This window comes from Cryptotermes secundus, unplaced genomic scaffold (genome assembly GCF_002891405.2).
Source record: "Cryptotermes secundus unplaced genomic scaffold, Csec_1.0 scaffold49, whole genome shotgun sequence".
NCBI classification, from domain to species: domain Eukaryota; kingdom Metazoa; phylum Arthropoda; class Insecta; order Blattodea; family Kalotermitidae; genus Cryptotermes; species Cryptotermes secundus.
Genome location: NW_019744106.1, coordinates 3,075,309 through 3,094,951, shown reverse-complemented (window position 1 = coordinate 3,094,951; position 19,643 = coordinate 3,075,309). Strand labels below are relative to the sequence as shown.

General features: G+C 37.6%; 1 protein-coding gene and 1 long non-coding RNA gene across 2 annotated transcripts in view; one reads left to right on the top strand and one right to left on the bottom strand.

Moving 5' to 3' along the window:
* The window catches only part of LOC117283083, a 54,612-nt gene extending 50,058 nt beyond the window's left edge, over positions 1-4,554 (top strand). The window contains exon 3 of the long non-coding RNA XR_004514099.1: positions 4,486-4,554. This is a non-coding gene — a long non-coding RNA (uncharacterized LOC117283083). The remainder of the gene's footprint in view (positions 1-4,485) is intronic.
* On the bottom strand, positions 429-18,222 carry LOC111874348 (vesicle-fusing ATPase 1). The gene is made up of 14 exons (XM_023869788.2): positions 18,193-18,222; positions 17,002-17,090; positions 16,127-16,351; positions 14,066-14,211; positions 13,654-13,792; positions 12,987-13,129; positions 11,100-11,299; positions 6,789-7,013; positions 6,560-6,670; positions 5,572-5,760; positions 4,454-4,744; positions 3,435-3,619; positions 1,170-1,328; positions 429-1,051 (listed from the first exon to the last, which is right to left on the bottom strand). Exons 1-14 carry the CDS (start codon positions 18,202-18,204, stop codon positions 946-948), a joined length of 2,220 nt encoding a protein of 739 aa, XP_023725556.1. The 5' UTR covers positions 18,205-18,222; the 3' UTR covers positions 429-945.
* Between the last annotated feature and the right edge of the window lie 1,421 nt (positions 18,223-19,643).

The following is a 19,643-nucleotide window of genomic DNA, read 5'->3' as shown; positions in this document are numbered from 1 at the left end:
AAATTGAAATACAAGGCATTTCTGCTGAATGTGGCAAAAGCCTGGGCTACAGACCACACCGTGGCGGCAGACACAGTCTTAGTATGATTGGGGCCGTCTACTCCCACCCCACGCAGGCCTCATTTTGACCCCCCTGGGCGACTCTCAGGTGATATGCGGAAACATACCCTCATGAAAACTGGAAGAGTGAACATTTCAAAGGGAAGCAGCCTTCTAGGCAATGCCATGTTTGCGCAATTCACAAGAAAAGGAGTAAGACTGCCTACATTTGCAAGTTATGCATAATGCCACTTCACAGAGGGGAATGTTTTGAGAAATATCACACCCTCAAGCACTTCTAGAAGCATTGATAAGTGTTCTAAAAAAATTTTAGTTCATAAAATTAATTAGGAGATTTTATATTAATCTTTAAAGTGAACAGTGCACAAGTTAGGCTAGTAGGTATAAAAATGCCAGTCTGCAGGGTGATTTAAATTGCCGGTCTGCAAAGTGTTAAGACTGATTATGTGCTCTTGCAGTATCTATATGTTATCGTAGCTCACAAACCTAACAAAAGTTTTATACTGGCATTACTTAAAATATATCCCTCAACAGAAGCGAAGCAGAATATTATACATCAAAATCTAATCAATGGAATTTTTACAGTTTCCAAACTTCTAGTCAGTATTTCTATGAGTATCTTGACTATAATACAACAGGATTTAAGAACACAACAATAAACAAAAACACATTTTATGTAGTGTAATGAATTATAAATTATGCTCTCTTTAGGTACATAATTGGAATAATAAAGTAATACTTATAGCCTGTATGATTCCAATTTTGAAATAAAGGATGATATTGCTAGCAACTCGATCTCCCTTGCGATGGATATTGAGAAAACATTCTAATGTGACACTTGTCTCATCCACAAAGTGTGATTTTAGTGTATAGGTTAATCCATGTCTACTTCTTCTTCAAGTTAGTAAGGAAATTCAGAACTCGATTCTGCTCCTCCACCTGGCGAGCCATGTCAATCAAAGCCAGCAGTCTCTTGATGCCAATGGACACCCTGAACAAATTAGTTCCATAAGTTCCAAATAAATTAATACCCTTATTAACATAAATCTAAATCTGAGTCTGTGTTCGGACTAACTGTATATTTTAGCTATATACTGTGTATTACATACCTGCGACCATGTATCTTGTGATATATTGATGATAAATCGTTTTTAGAGAAAACATTGGACGGTTCAAGAACAGCCTTTAAATGTTCTTCCTTTGACATATTTGGAACATGAATAATATGTGTGAATGCTGAGAGCATTCCCAATTCTTCTAATAATTTCCTAAGCGCAGAAATAGGAAAATAAATTAGTTTAACAATGCTTCCATAAACCAATAACTGCTGAAACATTCTTACTGCAACTCGGTACAACACTTTCATTTAATTACAGTTTACAGGGTTTTTAAAGTTTCTGTAACTTTGAGACATCTTCCACATACACTGTAATTAAAAAAAATTCTAGCCAAAACTGAAAGATATATTCATTATACTGTAAGATAATTCATTTTAAACAGAAGAATATATAACAAGGAGAACCAACCAGAAGAAAATGAAATGTCCAACAGAGCCACCTTACATAACTATCTTCAGTTTATTTAAATTACCAGACTGTTCATCAATTTCTTTCAATTCTCCAATTCACAACCTTTGACTATGATTTCAGTATCAAATGACATTTAATGTGATAAAATTCAGTTTCTCCATGACATGTTTCAGTTGCAGATGTAGCCTTCTCGGCATCCTGTTCCTGCAATAGCTGTTATCAATAACATAACACAGGCATCATTATTATTTTAAGGAAACATCTGTGAATATGACAATAATATCATTTACCTTAACACTTTTTTTTTCAATAGTATAATTATATTCTTGCATGTTAATTATTTAGGGATAAGATAAAATAGGCACTGGCAATTATCTTAATATTTTAATCAACTATAAAGGCTGTCTTAGCTAAGAGTACAAGCATGGACCCAATGGTCAGAGAACAGACATACGAAGGGGGACCCAAAAATAACTGGAAACGACTTGTTGCACATGCATGCTTTGTAGTTACGAGTTGTGCTGCTAGGTGGTGTTAGCTGGGGGTCTCCCGTGACTGTTTGTGAGCTGGCGTCAGTCTGAGTTAAGTGGTTTGTCTGTGGTGCTCTGTTGTGTGCGTTCCTGTTTCAACCCTTTGGCGATTAGCGAGATGGCCGACCAGAAGGAACAAAGAGTGTGCGTGAAATTTTGCTTTCTGTTAGGGAAAACTGCACTTCACTCTTCAAGTCGCGGCAAACATTCACGCGGTTTTCTCTTTGGTCATCTCTGAGCAAGCGAGGAACAAATTTTGCAGACACCTGTCTCATGTGCAAACCTTCAGTTAAAATTCGCTGGACCGTGCTCCATGAGATGTTCGTTTCCTCAGAAAGTTGGTCAATGGTCTTTCGACGATCTTCATCAATTGCACGTTTGATTTTGGCAATGTTTTCGTCATTTCTTCCTGTCGAAGGACGCCCGGGGCGTGGCATGTCTTCTGTTGACATGTTGCCAGATTTGAAACGGGAAAACCACTCGTAGACCTGTGATTTCCCCAAAGCATCATCATTAAAGGCTTGCCGAAGCATCCCAACAGTCTCGGCTGCAGTTTTCCCTAACAGAAAGCAAAATTTCACGCACACTCTTTGTTCCTTCTGGTCGGCCATCTCACTAATCGCCAAAGGGTTGAAACAGGAACGCACACAACAGAGCACCACAGACAAACCACTTAACTCAGACTGACGCCAGCTCACTAACAGTCGTGGGAGACCCCCAGCTAACACCACCTAGCAGCACAACTCGTAACTACAAAGCATGCGCGCGCAACAAGTCGTTTCCGGTTATTTTTGGGTCCCCCCTAGTATGCCAACTATGTAGGGTAATTACTAAAGGATACAGATAATAATATGGGATGCATCAAATCAAACTAATCTCCTTGTAAGTTATTTTCATATAAGGCCGACATTCTCAGCCTGCCAAAAATCACCTCTATACTGACTTAATACCAAAATCTGATGCAGCAAAAGCCACAGAATTCTCTATAGAGCAGCACTTTAGCATGTGTATTTACAGTACACTATGATTTCTAGCAATACTAATTTAAGAACTTGATGACTGAGACTTGCTCTGTCTTCAACAGGCCCAACTGAGTAGGATCCTTTGCCCCTCTGTGCCTGATAATGGAAGCAACTCCAGCTTCTGGAACACTGTATAATTTAAATATCCCTAAGATGACAACCAAACACAAAAAGTATATAATAAAAAATAGACCATTGGACCACTGCCACAAACGTTCACAGAATCAACAGCAACCTTCACTAGTTTATGACTGCTACATACTACAATTCATATGCTCAGCAGTACACCTTACCTATGGCTGCTTGTACAAAGAATCAAAAGTTGTTGTCCTCTTGGAGGAACCTTTTTCAAAATGACGGAGAGTGCCTTCAGTATAACTTTAGAAATGTATGGTCCAATTGGACAGTAATCAAGGAGATCATCAATGTCATCCATAAATATACAGCTCGACTGTGAGCGACAGGCATCATTAAACATCTGAAAACAAAGCAGAGTTGAGCAAAGTACTGAAACAACTGTGGGTCAAATTATTTTTATGAACTTCATTTGTGTTTAACATGAACAGAATACTTACTGCCATTAAGAAATAACAGAAAAAGTGTCAGGAAATGTGGAGGAAAACATTACAGAATGACTGCCAAAACAAAAATTTATGAAACACTATATGAGGGGGGGGGGGCATAACTCAAACATGAGCTGAAAGTGATATGCTTTTTTCAAGTTAAAGTGTCAGCCTGCCAGTTTACTCACCAGTCTCACAATGAGTTAACTGGATGATCTGGTGGTCAGACGGATCTTTAATGCAGTCACACCATCTCTATGGAAGCAGTACCATATGGTTACACACTTAGTGAAGAAGGAATTTACTATCACCGAAGAATTTAATATTTTTACATTGCTATCAACACTGGAAATGTTAAATTTTCTGCTGAGAAACAAAATTTGTTGCAAGTTTTCTGATATTTATATATTCAACTTGCTAATGGCAGTAAACTAATCTTAATGGTTATTTCAATATCAATACTGATAATAAGTTTTAATAACAAAAAGATTCCTAACAGTCCAATGATGTTTAACCTAGTTAATATCTGTTATAGAAAGTAAAACACATAAGTCACACACACTTTAGAAACAGCAGGTAATGTTGAAACAATGAGAGAGAAGATTCATTGAGAATTAGCCCAGAAACTCATGCCTGACATACAAAAATGAAGTACAATATTTACATACGTATTCCTATTAACTAAAAATCTAAACAAAAATGTTATCTTCAACATATATTTACTTTATTAAAAGAAAAAGAGAGCTTACCTTTCTAATGTATAAACATTTGTCACTTTCAGTGAAGCCAAACACATCTCCTGGTGAGCAAACTTTCACAAAAGGAAAGCCAGAGTTCTTTGCAATCTGTGCAGCAAGAGCTGTCTTTCCAGAATTTGGTGGCCCTTCAAGTAGAAGAGAAACCAAACCTGAGCTATCCGTAGAGCTAGCCTGCTGTGTGAGCAACATTCCAAACTCTAGTATACTGTTTACATGGGTACCCCAGTCAATGATACCACGAGCAAGGAAACGTTCCAGTACCTCAGCATCTGTTTTAGAGGCCTAAAAAGAAAATTATTTATCACCATATGAAAATATTAATATTAAACTTGATATTAATTGCTCTGTATTTTCCCCCCCATTCTGATAAACATGACTTCTTTTACACATTCCTATAACTTAGGTAAAATCATCAGGGGCATGGAATATCTTTTCAAATACATTTTTTGCCCACCATTCCTTAAGAATAACAAATTAGCCTTATGACATCATCTTGCCATCTGCATGTGTTCTTAAACTTTCAAACTGAGTAATCAGTTTTCACAAAGTTTTGTACAAACGTTATGAACTTGAGGCCATGCTTTCTTAATTTTCTACAATTAACAATTACATGAAAGTGAGTGCCTGAACTTTTGACATAGGAGAATGACACAGTGATGTATGGTAATAGATTTTTAAATCAATTTTTATAGTAATCTTTTTGTAGAATGTGAGACATCATCATTATGACCATGCAAAACATTTCATTTAGCTTTCAGTTTGACAGCATTAAAATTCACTTGGTGGGGGCGGGGGAGTCGTAATTGGGTCCCCTTGGCACTGCGGCCACTGATTGGCCTATTGTACCTCCCCCGGGCGATTATGATGATGCAGAATATGGTGGAATGAAGATTGGCAGGGGAAACCAAAGTACTCGGAGAAAACCTGCCCAGCTCCACTTTGTCCACCACAAATCCCGCTTGATCTGACCCGGGATCAAACCTGGGCAAACCGAACAGAATACTAACAACACAAGATTTACAGAACTGGAACTCCATACAAAATGAAAGAAAGCTTTACAAATTTTGCTTCAATCTTTTATTTTGAAATGCAATAAAATTTCAACTTACGGGTTTAATATCATTTTGAAGAGCAGAAAGAAAATCTGACCAAGTCACCAAAAACTTTTCCGCGGCTTCAGGATCAACTTCCACTATGCTGGTAAACTTAATGAGACGGCTCATTGCTGTGGAGCATGCAGCACGAACTAAACCTTCCAACTCGGCTCCACTGAAGTTCTTTGTTAGTCTTGCCAGTTCCTAAAATATGTCACACCAATAACAGTTTTGTAACAGTCAGTTTCTTCATTGAGTAGTCTCCAAAATCTACAGAGCAATGTTCACCTCTCTCCCCCCAGAACTGCAAAACAAATACTGTATGAAGTCAAACACAGACCTTTACAATGGTAGAACAAAGAATGTGTTGAGAATCTAGCAATGTAAAAATGTTCAAGTTGGTGAAAGTGATCTATATTAATTTGTTTTTGTTTTGTATTAAAATAAAAGTTCTTCTTGTACAAAATGGCTGTTAAGTGATATATAAGCACGACACAAAGAAAATCGACAGAATGTACACAAGAAATGTTGGCAATAGGATTGGAAGAAGTGTTTGCAGAGCAACAGATCCAAAAAGATACCAACACATGACAGCTAGAGAATGTACAGTACCTTGCACGTTATTTTTACAGTCTAGGTTCATTCTCAAAGGTACCAAAAGTTTCAGCAACTACTAGTCTCAAGCATGGTCTCCTCAGATTAGGTTCCTTTTTGAACATAAGTTTTCAATACAACAAGATACTAGATAATCTTTCTGAAAATAAATTATTGTAAGAAAGTGAAACATTTTTACAACAAAAAAATGGTAAGATTATGGACATGCATGATTCATAGAAAAATGTGGAATCTTACCACCATTTTAATTTCTCACCTGCTTACCTAATAAAATGATTTTATTTAATTTCTGTCAGTAAGTTCAATGATCATATGTGTGGTCATCAGAGTCCATATTTAACAATTTGTGGAACTCCCAGACTAGGGACACAAATTAATTACATCTTACCTTGATGTCAACATCTGGGCTAATATGGTTATACTCCTTCATCTTACTTGTATGTATACTGAGAATCTGGAATCGTCCTTCTTCATTTGGTAATCCAATTTCCATTTGTACCTGTTGAACATCAGTTAATGTAAATTCAGACACATAATATTAAAAGCATTCAAATTGTGAAACAGTCCTTCTGAGTGTCATGGAACATCCATTTATGCAGGAAGTTAAAGAGTTTTACCTCTAATCTTCCTGGTCGAAGCAAGGCTTCATCAATCAGTTCTCTGCGGTTAGTCATTCCAATGACCAGAATGTTGTTGAGTTGTTCAACCCCATCTATTTTGGTAAGCAGTTGACTTACAACTGTGTCATGAACTCCTGTACTACCAGACACTGAGCCTCGAGATTTACATATTGCATCAATTTCATCAAATATAATGATATGAAGGCCACTGTTGGGGCCCAGCTGAAAATAGAAAGAGCAGTTGAGTAACAACAGATGAGACGAAACTCGTTACCAGCATATAAAGAGCATTCCCAAAGCAACAGATTGCCAAACACGCGAGATTGAACCTTGGCGAGGGGTGTCCTCTACTGAGTCCGCAGAACACCTACATAAGCCAGGAGCTAAGACAGCAAGAACTCAGTTGGAACCTAGTCGCCATACAAGACAGTTGAAAGATAGCCGCCACAGAATACAGTTGAAGTGATAACAATTGTAAGGTGTGTAAGACTGAGTGTCCAATAAAGATTCACTGAATCTGAGACCCACGTGAAGTTATTCGTCCCATTACCTAGGAGACACGTGACAATATGTATATATATATATATCTTTTGGTAAAATTCCGTACTTTTGGCTTTATTCTCAAAAAGTCTCCCACTGTCGCCACTGACTTTCATTTCTGTTCAGACTATGAGATCTCACAAGTATGCCTGTGTCATGCTCATTCAATATATGCAGTCTTGACAGAAACCTGGTGTTTATAAATGAAACACAATCATAGTAGTTTACTGACAAATCTCTCTAGCAAAAGCACGCACTTCCAGCTTTGCTTATTGTGACACTGTGGGAGCCGCACTGATAAACAAAGTTTCTTACTGCCTTGTGGGCAAGCTCAAGGCTAGAATGGATGAATGAACTGAACTGTTCTTCCACCAGCCCAGCGATGGGTCGTAGATTTAGTTTTAGATTTTTTGGCATACCAATTTGTTTCTCTGGCTATTACTTCTGCAATGTCTGTGTATAAAAGAACTCAAAATATTCCAGGTAGTTGCTGGGGTCTTCCGAATCCACATTTATGCCACGCTTGCCAGTAAATGGAAAACATGGTCACTCAGCACCTAAATTTGCCCATACGTCAGGCTGCATGCTACTGATGTTGCTGACATTTTCTGCTTCATTACAGCTGACACTTTGTTCACCACCTGATAAAATTTTCACATTTATTTCATTATCACTACTATATCCACCCTCTGAAATATCACTGTATTCATTCTCTTGTAACAGTTCATAAAACACCTCCTCATCATCTTCTTGCTAGGATCTGCCATAATGTTTAGCTAAAGAACTCGAACCCAGGACAGCTATCAGGCAATCAACAATTTCCTGTCACACTCTGAAGTAACTAGAAAATCTTGCAAGCACACTGAACAGATCTGCATTGTCGACTGGCATTACATCTACAACAGAGTAGCTAGAAACATGCATGACACCTAGACATCATAGCCACTACGATGCACAGTACTGCTTGATGTCTATAGATATCACAACCACTTGACTGGTTAATACTGAATGTTTTTTGTGGAAAATGTGTGTGATCATGTGAAGTACACTGAAATGGTTGAGGACAGAGTCCAACGGTATACATTCATAAATCCAATATTTAGAAAACTCTTGATAAGAAAAAAGTGTCAGATACACCAATATGCAATCTTTTTACAACCTTTATGTATGGAATTTCAACAATGAAAACACCATATAAAAATATACCAAGATTGTTTCAATATCACAAAGTTTATGACAATGGTATATTGATAAAATTACTGAGTTTTTTTACATAATCCATCATCCTGTGTTTTATTCAAAACACAGTGTTTAAGAGATTGGATTCTGTCTGCATCTTCAGGTAAAAGCATACTCAGTTCAAATCAATAGAGTTAGTCCCAACTGAGTAGGCTTTTACCTGAAAAAGAAGAAAGAATCCATTCTCTGAAACATTGTGTTTTACATAAAGTACAAGATGAAGGATAATGTCCAAAGACCAAAAAATTGGAAAACTGTTTTCTTCAGCATTTTCAATCACTTTTACTTAAAAAAGATACTGGAAGTCTATTCATGCTATCCATGCTCAATACATGTACTCTACTACACTATTTTTGATGGGACTGAAGTGTCCGAAGGAATATCTTCAAAAACAGACTGTGCTGGAAGTGTTGCGTTATGTGGCACCTGAAAAGTGTGCCTGACTTCACCCATGGTGCACTAACAAGCCTGCCTTATGAACAAACTGAAAGGTCAAAGATCTAGATTTGGAGCCCAATTCAACCTTCTCTTAATACAAAGTAGTTCAAACATGACCGGGACTGATTTGTGTGTAAACAAGCCACACTGCACAGCAGCTGTGCGACCTTGAGAGAGTGAAGCCACAACCTCCACCCTCCCTCCTGTTTGGGTTAGAACCTGTTCAGTCCTGTCTGGGAGTTGCTAGAGTGATGAGTGAACAGAAGGTACCACGGAGCGTGGAACAACGTATTGTGATCAAATTCCTCGTTGGAGAACATGTCCCGTCCGCTGAAATTCACCACAGACTCCAACAACAATACAGGGAAGAGTCTCTCTCATGGACCCGTGTGTTTGAGTGGTGTGCTTCAGAGGGGACAGAGAGTGCATGGAGAATGAACTGCAAACATCTGTCACAGAGCCAAACATTGATCGTGCAGACGCACTTATTCGTGAGAACAGGCGCATCACTATCAAGGAACTTGGAGCAATGCTGTCCATCAGTGTTGGTAGTGTAGAAGACATAGTGAAATACCACCTGCACTATCACAAGGTGAATGCATGGTGGGTACCACGCACTTTGACGGACGTGAACAAAATGGTGCGCGTGCAAGTTGCCAGTCGTCTCCTACAGCAGTTTCAAGATGAAGGTGATGCATTTTTGAAGTCTATAGTGACCACCGATGAAACGTGGGTGCACTACTTCATTCCTGAGTCCCAGCAATCATCACACTAGTGGCGGCATACCAGTTCTCCCAAACCCAAGAGAGCGCGGAGGAGCCGTTCAGCAGGAAAAGTGATGGCAACGTTCTTCTGGGACTGGCAGGGGGTTATCCATGTAGACTTTATGACATATGCCAGAACAGTCAATGCAGATTATTACTCAGACCTCCTGGCAACAGATGTGAAGGAAAAGATCCGATCCAAGCAGAATAGAGGTGGAAAGTGGGTAGCCTTCCTTCAAGACAATGCACGCCCACATACGGCCAAAACAATGAAAACCCTCCGGAAATTGAAATGGAACCTTCTGACACATCTGCTGTACAGTCCCGATTTTGCACCAAGTGATTTCTACCTGTTCGGAAGGCTCAAATCAGACTTGCAAGGCATGTGGCTTGTGGACGACGCCGTCATCCAGACTGTTCGGGAGTGGTACGCCGCCAAACAGAAGTCTTTTCTGAAAAGGACATCAGGATGCTTCCAGAATGATGGAAAAAATGTGTTGACTCCAGAAGGGAGTATGTTGAAGACTGTAAGTAAGTGTTTGGCAATTATGTTTTTTAAAAAATAAATCAGTCCCGGTCATATTTGAACCACCTTGTAGTTTCACTCTTATTGACATTACATTAGATTTCTCCTTTAATTCTCTTATAAAATTTCACAGCTTCAATTTTTGAAACTCATTTTATAACTGTTAAACAAGAATATATATTTAGTTATGTTTTTACAAGATTTTTCACTTGTAAGATATCACATGTTAATCTGCAAAATATTACTTCTTACAGATAAGCATATCCATGTATTACAACTAATATAAATGTCCTCTATTTATAAACAAAAGAGGCTGCCATTGCTTTGGTGGTTGGTTGTCAGCTTCTCACTCTGGAAGGCAAATTTAATTCCATTTGGTACCTGTGGCAACTGGTTACGTTTCTCTTCAAGAAGTTTGGTTTCTCCTGGCAATTACCATTCTGCCAAAGCTCTAGTCTTTCAACTATCAGGCGAGGTTGGCACAGTGGGCTCACTTGTGACTAGCAACACTACCAGGGGACTCTGCCTCACCCCACCCACAGAGTCAGAAAGCAGAGAGAGTATGCAAGCTGTGTTACACAATTCCACTCATTTTCATCACAGCAAAATGCTGTTTTATAAAGACATTTTTATTATCAGGTTAAGTCCACAGTAATTTGATCTTACTGTCTCAGAAAATTCATGGTATCCTACCACATTATCCAGGTAGCATTATTATATTCCATCCATATCATGAAATTCATGCCATACAGTTATATAAAGTCATATTAAAAATATAAAAATGTGATCAATGGAGTTTACCCTTTTTTCTTCTTCTTCTGCATCTGCAAATAGGTGACGAATATTAGCCTCAGATTCACCAACATACTTGTCCAAAATCTGTGGTCCATTAATTATTTTCAGTTCACGAGCATTCAACATGGTTCTAATCTGACGAGCCATTAGAGTCTTCCCTGTCCCCGGTGGCCCATACAACAGGATTCCTTTCACGTGCTTCAAACCTAAAACCAAGTACAAAATTAGAAATTCAATATAATAATGACCACAGATAAGACAGACAGACAGACATAATATATTTGCATAACAATAAAAGTGATACTAAAGAAACATGATCTTTCATGGGCTACTTAATAAAGCTTTTTCAGTATCATGACAGATGAATGGGGAAGGACAACTCTGAAGGAAGTGGTTATGGCATAATAGTGGTACTATCCCAGTATTCACCTGGAGGGACTGAGAAATACCCTCAGTCGGGATAGCTACAATCTGAGATGAGAACTTCCTAGAATGTTCTAGAGTGTTGCTTCTACATCGTTCTGTATGGTTAAGTGCATGAATGCTATATGTAGTGACTTAAACAATAATGTCTTCTGGGATGTAACACTGTAGTCTGCAGAAGTTTACTGTTTCAAAGGAACATACTGTGGAACTGTTGAGCCACAGAGGCCTTCGGGCATGTGCGTAATGCAAGAGTTGTGGTTGGCATCGGCCCGTTGCTAGGCAACAACTGTGTGTGACGCTTAGATTGCACAACAGGAAGTGTGAGTGACATCACATACCCCACTCATCCCGTACTATGCAATGCTTGGTAACCCCCCCCCCGCTAGGCTGTGATGTCACGCAACGGGGAAGGAAGTGCAACAACTATTGCAATCAGTAAACACGACGTCACGCAACAGTGGCAGTTATCATGTAACTGTTTTCTGTGTAGTCAGTGCAGAAGCTACATAACGAGGAGTATTCTTCAGTGGAGCCAGTTACTAGTATTGAGTATATTGTGTCCTGTGTTGTGTCACAAGAGAAAGACACAACACAGGACACAATATACACAAGAATATAGGAAGAGTACTCCCATAGGAGAGGACTGACATAACTCGCGAATTGGAAGCGCGATGTATAGACGATAAATCTTGAAAAGTTTTAATATATAAATTTTATTACTGTACATGACATATTTCCATTTTAATCATTTTATAAAGGAGACATGATGGCATACAGTGCAATGGTTTGACGTAAACAAAACCACACCTGAAGATGGCAAATTAGTGCCGAAACATGTAGTCAAGAGAAAGGTGAAATTGTGTGCACTGTAAGACAGTTGGTACAAATACACATCATGAACAAGATGTTGGTTGTATTCCTTCTAGCAATAAGCATGCCATGCTTACAGCTATCTAAAACATATATGCAATTATGAGTATATCCATCTCTACAGTATACTTGAATTTCTGGTGTGTGGTTGAGATTACCTTGGCCAGTTTTGGAACCATCAAAACTATCTAATTTCAGACTGCATTAAAGCCATTACAATGGTCAGCTGATATAATTCAGCAAATTTAGCTACTAAATTCTGGCAAACATAATTTTAAGTGATTTTTTTCTTTCTTACTGAGTTTTTAACTGATTTAACTTAAGTATTTATTTGTGAAATAAATACCATGACAATATACAAATGCAAAGATACTGGACCTAGCTTTCACTCCTTTACATCAGAATTTAAATATTCTGACTCCTCCATTTTTCAAAATCAAATAATCAAGTGTGGAGCAGTTTGAATATAAAGGTAAATCATTCAATTAAGCTTGGCATTGACCCTCCTAAAAAGCTAACATTTCAAACAATTGGTAAATTGAATGGAACTTGATAACTGATAAAGAAGATTTTAATAATACATTTCATTGTACATACCTAATCGCTCAGCAACTTCAGGAGGGAAAACACGTGACGCAAAGGCTCGCTTAAAGATCGCACTGAATTTGTTATCCAAACCACCAATTCCCATTTTCTGAAAGTCCCAGTCTGAGTTGATAATGGACTGTCGAGATACTTTTCTGAAAACACATTTATAGCAAGAACTAGTAGCACCAGACACCTAAGTATGAAGACTGATGCAATGCACTGTCACATTACAGTATATCTGACAGGATGAAAAGATCTGGACAAAACAATGCTTTAAGAAACTGGTGTTGTCAAGAAAATTGAAAGGTTAAGTGAGAGAGAAAGACTTTATTTTACTGCTGAATACATTCACAAATATAAGAAGAGAAACATGGCAGTGAGGATTTATTAATTTGCCAGTGTCCCAGCAAGCCGCTACCAAGCAACATCTAGGGAAGACATTAGTGTGTGTGTAATAGTGGACTGTAAAGTGTAGTCATGCACTGTATCAAAGAGTCCAATAAATCCAATTTATATATGTGGCGGCAGCGGCAGTGTCAGTAGTGTTGGTGGTGGGGGCGACGGCGGCGGCATCGGTGGCGGTGGTGGTGGTGGTGGTGGACGGCAATCACAATGATGTATAACTGTATTAAGTACATAATGGAATATGTGAAATAATTCTGGAAGAAAGCCTTACCCTCTAGATTTCCCCACAAGATTTAATGATGAGTTTTCAGCTTTTTCAAACTGCACTATGGTATCTCCCAGACAACGTCCCATTTTAGTTTTCTTAGGTTTTGCATCTTGACCAGCTTTGATGGCATTGAGATCAGCAGCTGAAAATCAGTTATCATACACATTATTTCCTAAAAGAATATATTTTAATCCAACTTTAAGACATATCATTAGGAACTGATACCAATATGAGCACTGCATTCAGGTTGGTCAAAGAGTAGGAAATCTTGGACATAAAGAGGAGGGGAGGAAACAATTGGAAACAAAGGATATGTCAAAGGAGAGAACATGCATGCAGGTAGTGAGGGTGTACATTTCATACTTTAAATGACAGTACATTGGGATAATGCAGACATATCCACAGCTATACTTACCTTCGAGGCTCTTAACAACCAAACACAGCAACTTCTTATCAAGGAAGCTGAATGCCAGCTGCTGGCCAACTGTAAAAGCCTGACCTGAGAACTGTAGGAGGAATTCCTTTGCCATCTGATCTGTATCGTAAGGCTCCAAGGTAGTGCTATGAAATTCAGAAAACATGTAATTAAACACAAAATACAAACAAAAGACATTACACTGCTTTGAATTTTAAATATCCCAAACACAAAACTACAAAGTGCATCCATAAGAATCCACTCTATCTAGTCCTTCTATAGAATAAATAATGCTTTCTGAAATTTGCTTGTGAATTAAGTCTGTTGACTCGCCTCAAGCTAGTTCCGAGGTCAAGAAAATGTGAATCAATATATCCTTTCCCCCATACACCTTCATGGCATAGTGCTTAATTAGTCAAGCACATGGACAACTTCACCTTTTTTTACCTTTTACTATAAATGTATATAGATCATTAACATACAAGATTTTGTCACTGCTACATTTCACAGTACCAACATGTGCAATGTGAGAACCTAATTGAGGAATGTTCATACAAATATTCAGTGAAATCTCCTGGAAGTCAACAAAGTCAGGAACTCTAGCCTTCAGAAATAGAGACACTGTGTTATAACAAATGCAAGCTTAGAGAAGTTTATAATGAAATTAAATAGAACAAATGGTTTTCTTGATGTTCCTGGCAAATGTATTTTTCCTTGGGTAAAGCTAACCTGTCACTACCATCTAGTGCCAAGGCTGAGAATGCATGGAACTTTACTTCTACATTTTGTTGGGTAATCAAATGAAGGATAATATCTTGGTTATACTACATAGCATGGTGGAATGCATAAAAAAATTTAGTAAGAAAATGAGCCTTAATTGGAGACCTGGGCACAGACGAGGAGGAAAATATTAAAATGGATTTTATGGAAACTGAGTAAGGATGTGAACTGGATTCATCTGGTTCAGAATGTCTCATGGCAGGTTCTTGAGATCAAGGTAATGAGTCATGAGGGTCCATAAAAGTGTAATTCTTAACTATAAGAATGGTTATCAGCTTCACCAGGTCTTTTTTATAAAGACTTGGCAGTTACTGAGCCTTCAAGTGTTATTTTGTGCTTTTCCTTGCAGCATTCTTATACCTCATGGTACATGGACACTATCATATTCAATATCAAAACAAACTGCTTGAATTGTCATTATAACATTACAAGCTACAGGAAAAAAAAGCTGCATAGCTAAGGTGAAATTTTATCTGTCAGAATGATATTATGAATAAATTATGAAATGGAGGCTTCTATTTTCTGGAATATAACACCATGTAGTCTGATGAATGTCAACAGACTTTTGGAGGAACACACTGCAGTCATCTTCAGAGTTGAAGAATTAGCCAACAAGAGAACCATATTATATCATAGCATCCTGTTGCATGTCATTTATTCTTGCTAGTTAGCTGTATCACATGCAACTTGCTTTTTAAACCCTAAAAAGTTTATCTCTTCTACATCACTCATGTATGCACGCTACATGCTTCGACCAATAGTGGTCATCTTCAGGTGTCTCTAAAATTGTTGATGAAACTGTTGTTCTTCCATCTGTAAGTCCAATGTTTGGTGTATCCCCTTGTCTATGTGCCAATTGTTCTGTGGATAGTTACACCTATTGTGTCCCTATGTGCAACTGTTGTGAATGTTTGAAAAAAATACCTCACCTTTTATTTGGGCTAGCAGAGTATCATCAGATTCACTTTAATTCGTTTTCTGGACACTGATTGTTTAGGTTAGCTTTTACCTTGGCTATAAATATTCATGTGTGTTCAACAGATAGCATTAAGTGGTTCAACGTATCTGCTTCTGCAACTTCACCGACTTACGATTTAATCACTGCAGTCAATTTTCAAACATGCATGGTATTTAAACAGCTAATCATACATCCACTGGATCACAGAGTTAATATTTCACATATGCCAACATGAGATTAATTCCATGACATTAGCATAGGTTCATTCAACTCTTCTGAACTATGAAGTATCTAAAACATTGAACTTCATGTGATATACTCACACTTTCTTCTGCAAGAAATCTGCTTCCAACACAATTGTACACAGACATTCTGAATCGGAAGTTGGATCGAAGTGGTAAGGCTTTACTTCAATTTCTTGTTTGATGGAAAGTGTTGCCCATTTTCTCTGCTGTAAGCTGAAGCCCACAGTACCACGTGGCACATCAGGATGAAATCGAACAGTGAAGACATAATGCTGTGACAACCCTGTACTCACTTCAATGTGTCTGTAAAGAGAAATCACATATTACTTTTACTCTCCCATCAAATAACTCAGCTTTAAAAAATGATAAAAACTAATTTAGGTTTGTTATATGAAATTATTTGCAAAGTAACTCTCTTTGTTATATTGACGAATTTATTGAACATACAAAAAATTCAATGTAAAGAGTGAATAACCAGTCCAAGTGCTTATATTATTCATTGTTGAGCCTTGCTCGTGTAAGTGTGGCAGTATGTATACTAACTGTATTTGCTATTAATTTTGAAATATGTTAAAATGAAACTATACTGACAATGCCACAATATAGTTGGACAATGAAAGTAAAATAACCAAATGTGCAATTACGCAATATAGAATCATAATAGTTGGAAATATGAAAGATTTTATTCGGGGTCGAATGTGACAACGGTGTTTCCACAACTTATGTATATTGTCTTGACAACTTGTGCTGTCTGCATAAGGACTGATTTATATACTCTGTTGGACCTAAGATGTATAATGTGTTATCATGAATTTGTAATATGTGACATATTTTATATCCAGCTCTACAGGGAAAGGATTGGATCGATGAAATTAAAATAAATGTAAATGTAAATGTAAACGTCAGTCCAATGTTGGATATGTGCAGCACAACACTCGTTCATTCCAACTTACTTCACGTCATCCAGAAAGTCATCTTTATTGATGACAGCACAGTTAGTGAGTGACAGTTCTTCTGTAGGACAGCGGGATGCTTTCATATGCTGTAACAATTAATAAAACACTGAATAACAATAAAAGTAACAATGAATTCAATATGATCAAAACATATACACTGTACCATTAATTTAAAAATAAAAAGTCTAGTAGATCTGAAGCTCTGTTGATATCTCTTGGCCAATAAGTTGGTTCGCCTGTTAATAGTATTTCTAGTTGCTTTTCTTAAATGGCTTTGTATAGTTTGCGACCTTTAGGATTGACTAAGCAGGATCCCCAGTATTGGCATTTCGCACTGAAATCACCTCCAACCAGAAGTCTGTTTGTTTCTAATTTTGTCCCCCATTCGTTCAGTATCTTCTCTCATCAATTCCTACTGTACCGAGTGGTGTAAATTTGCGATTACCACTCTGCATGCACGTTGTTGTTGAGGTTTGTGTGGAATTAAACGTTTTTCTCTTTATTATGTCTATTATTATTTTGTGATATTCCACTTTCTTTGTTATTACTTTATTGTGTCACTGTCACTATTGTGTCACTACAAGCTCTTTATTGTTCCATGCTTTGAGAATAAGATTAGTTAAATTGAAAACAGTGGTTTGTGTAGAATCACCACTATGAAATCCATATTGCTCAGCAGTAAGACTATCATTATTTACTAAATGTTGTTTTAATTTCAAACAATTTAGAAAAACTTGTCAATAACCTTCTTTGTTGAAATGTTGACTAATTTACCCACAGAACTTATAAAATAATTATTAAATAGCTTTTCTGCTTTATTAATGACAATTTTTACATTTCCATCTCTCAGCTCAGAATAGGTAAATTTCTTGTTGGGCTCTCGCCGATTTCATTATTAATGATTTTCCAAGACACCTTTGATTTAATGGTTGAAACCATTTATATTTCATCATAAATCGCTTTTGCTCTTCTGATAACTTAACACAGTACAGTATCGAGTATCATACTCTTTTATGCTTGGGTGATTAGTAATTCTACACATCATATATAAAGACGTTTTATGGCTACAGGATATTCTAATACCTTTTGTAATCCATTTATTAGGATAGGCATCATTTTTTACATATTGCATTGCAAGGCATCTTTAAAAATTATTAAAAAGGTGTTCAAAAATAAGTTAAAGCTTACATTAACATCCATATTACTAAAAATATTTTCCCCGACGTCAGGTTTAGCAGTATGGTATGCCAATGTATGAAGAGACAACCTTGTTGAACTTTTCTATAACGTTTATTATAGTTGCACAGTAGACACAGATGAACTTGAAGAATTGAAGACTAATAGTATAGTACTAACAATATTACTGCTTGCAAACACCCACACCACTCTCTTTTCTCTTAATAGTCAAAGTCAATCACTATATCTTCTTCTCATATAACATTGCGTCGGACCGCATAGAAAACATATCACTGTCCTATTGTTGTAGTCTTTGCCTAGCAACAGCTGTTTACTCACTATGCCTAGTAACGGCTGCTTACTCATCGTTGCTAAGCAATGATACTTGTGCTGTCACTGTAACGTTTGTTTGAATGTGGGCAGTTCCCACAGTTTTGACACTGAGCTCTATTATAATTCTTCTTTTAACAAATCTATTCGTTTTTCTTTGACAACTGAAAATATTATATTCTGACGTGCTTCCTAAAAGCTGGAATGTGGAGCACATTTCAGCGTTTGTTGCTGTTCAACGACTAGTAAATCCTAGTCAACACATGAGCAGCCCGTTCCTTTTGGTGAGGTGGTTCCAGATAATTTCTATGCCGTACTTCACGATTGGCAAAATTTTTATGTTTAAAAGCTTCATAGCAGTCATCATTGATAATCAGCTGAGATTTTTTATTCCGTGCAAAGCAACTATTGCAGATGCTGCTCTTTCTCTGACATGGTTCGTGAAGTTTCTTCCATTCATTTGAAAGATGATCCCTAGATACTTAAATTCCGTTACAAAGTTCCAGAGGCTCTTCCCCATAGAGAATTCTGTCTGTAATAGCTCGTCTGTATTGCTCTTGTAATTTCCGCAGTGGCTATTATAAACAGCAGTGGGCTGAGGGAGTCTCCTTGGAGTACCCCGTTTGCCTGTTGTAAAGGTTGAGATTTGGCTATAGTGTCATCAAGGGAAACATATGCCATTGATGATATACGTCAAAAACTGCTGCTCCTAAATACAGCGGCCTATGATGACCTGCAAGTGCTAAATGCTAAGAGGAAAGAAATATGGTCGGAGTTCTTCTTTTGGCTTATTTTGGACTTCACCCATCGTCTGGTATATAAAAGACAAAAAAAAAAACACGACGTTTCGGAGACTGGATCTGTCTCCGTCTTCAGGTGGATAGGGAAGGATAAACCTATTCAGTTGGGCCCCTTAGAAAGAGCTAGTCTCAATCACTGGACCTTGGTCGGAGTTCTACTGGGTTCTACTGCACCGACGCCATGAGTAACACCGAATGGATGCGTACAAACTACACCCTTAGACATCTGATGACGCGGTTCGGTGTGAATTTGTTGCTGTTTTCGGAAGGAATGCCCTGTTTAATACTGTTTCTGTGACAAGTAGATATGTATGTATATATTCAAATTCAAAT

Bases quoted from the DNA above. Each gene is read 5' to 3' on its own strand.
- LOC111874348 (XM_023869788.2), bottom strand. The intron at 5,761-6,559 runs GTAAGATGTAAT...GACATATTTTAG, and splicing joins GCCCAGATGTTGACATCAAG to GAACTGGCAAGACTAACAAA. The intron at 4,745-5,571 runs GTAAGTTGAAAT...TTTTCTTTTTAG, and splicing joins TTCAAAATGATATTAAACCC to GCCTCTAAAACAGATGCTGA.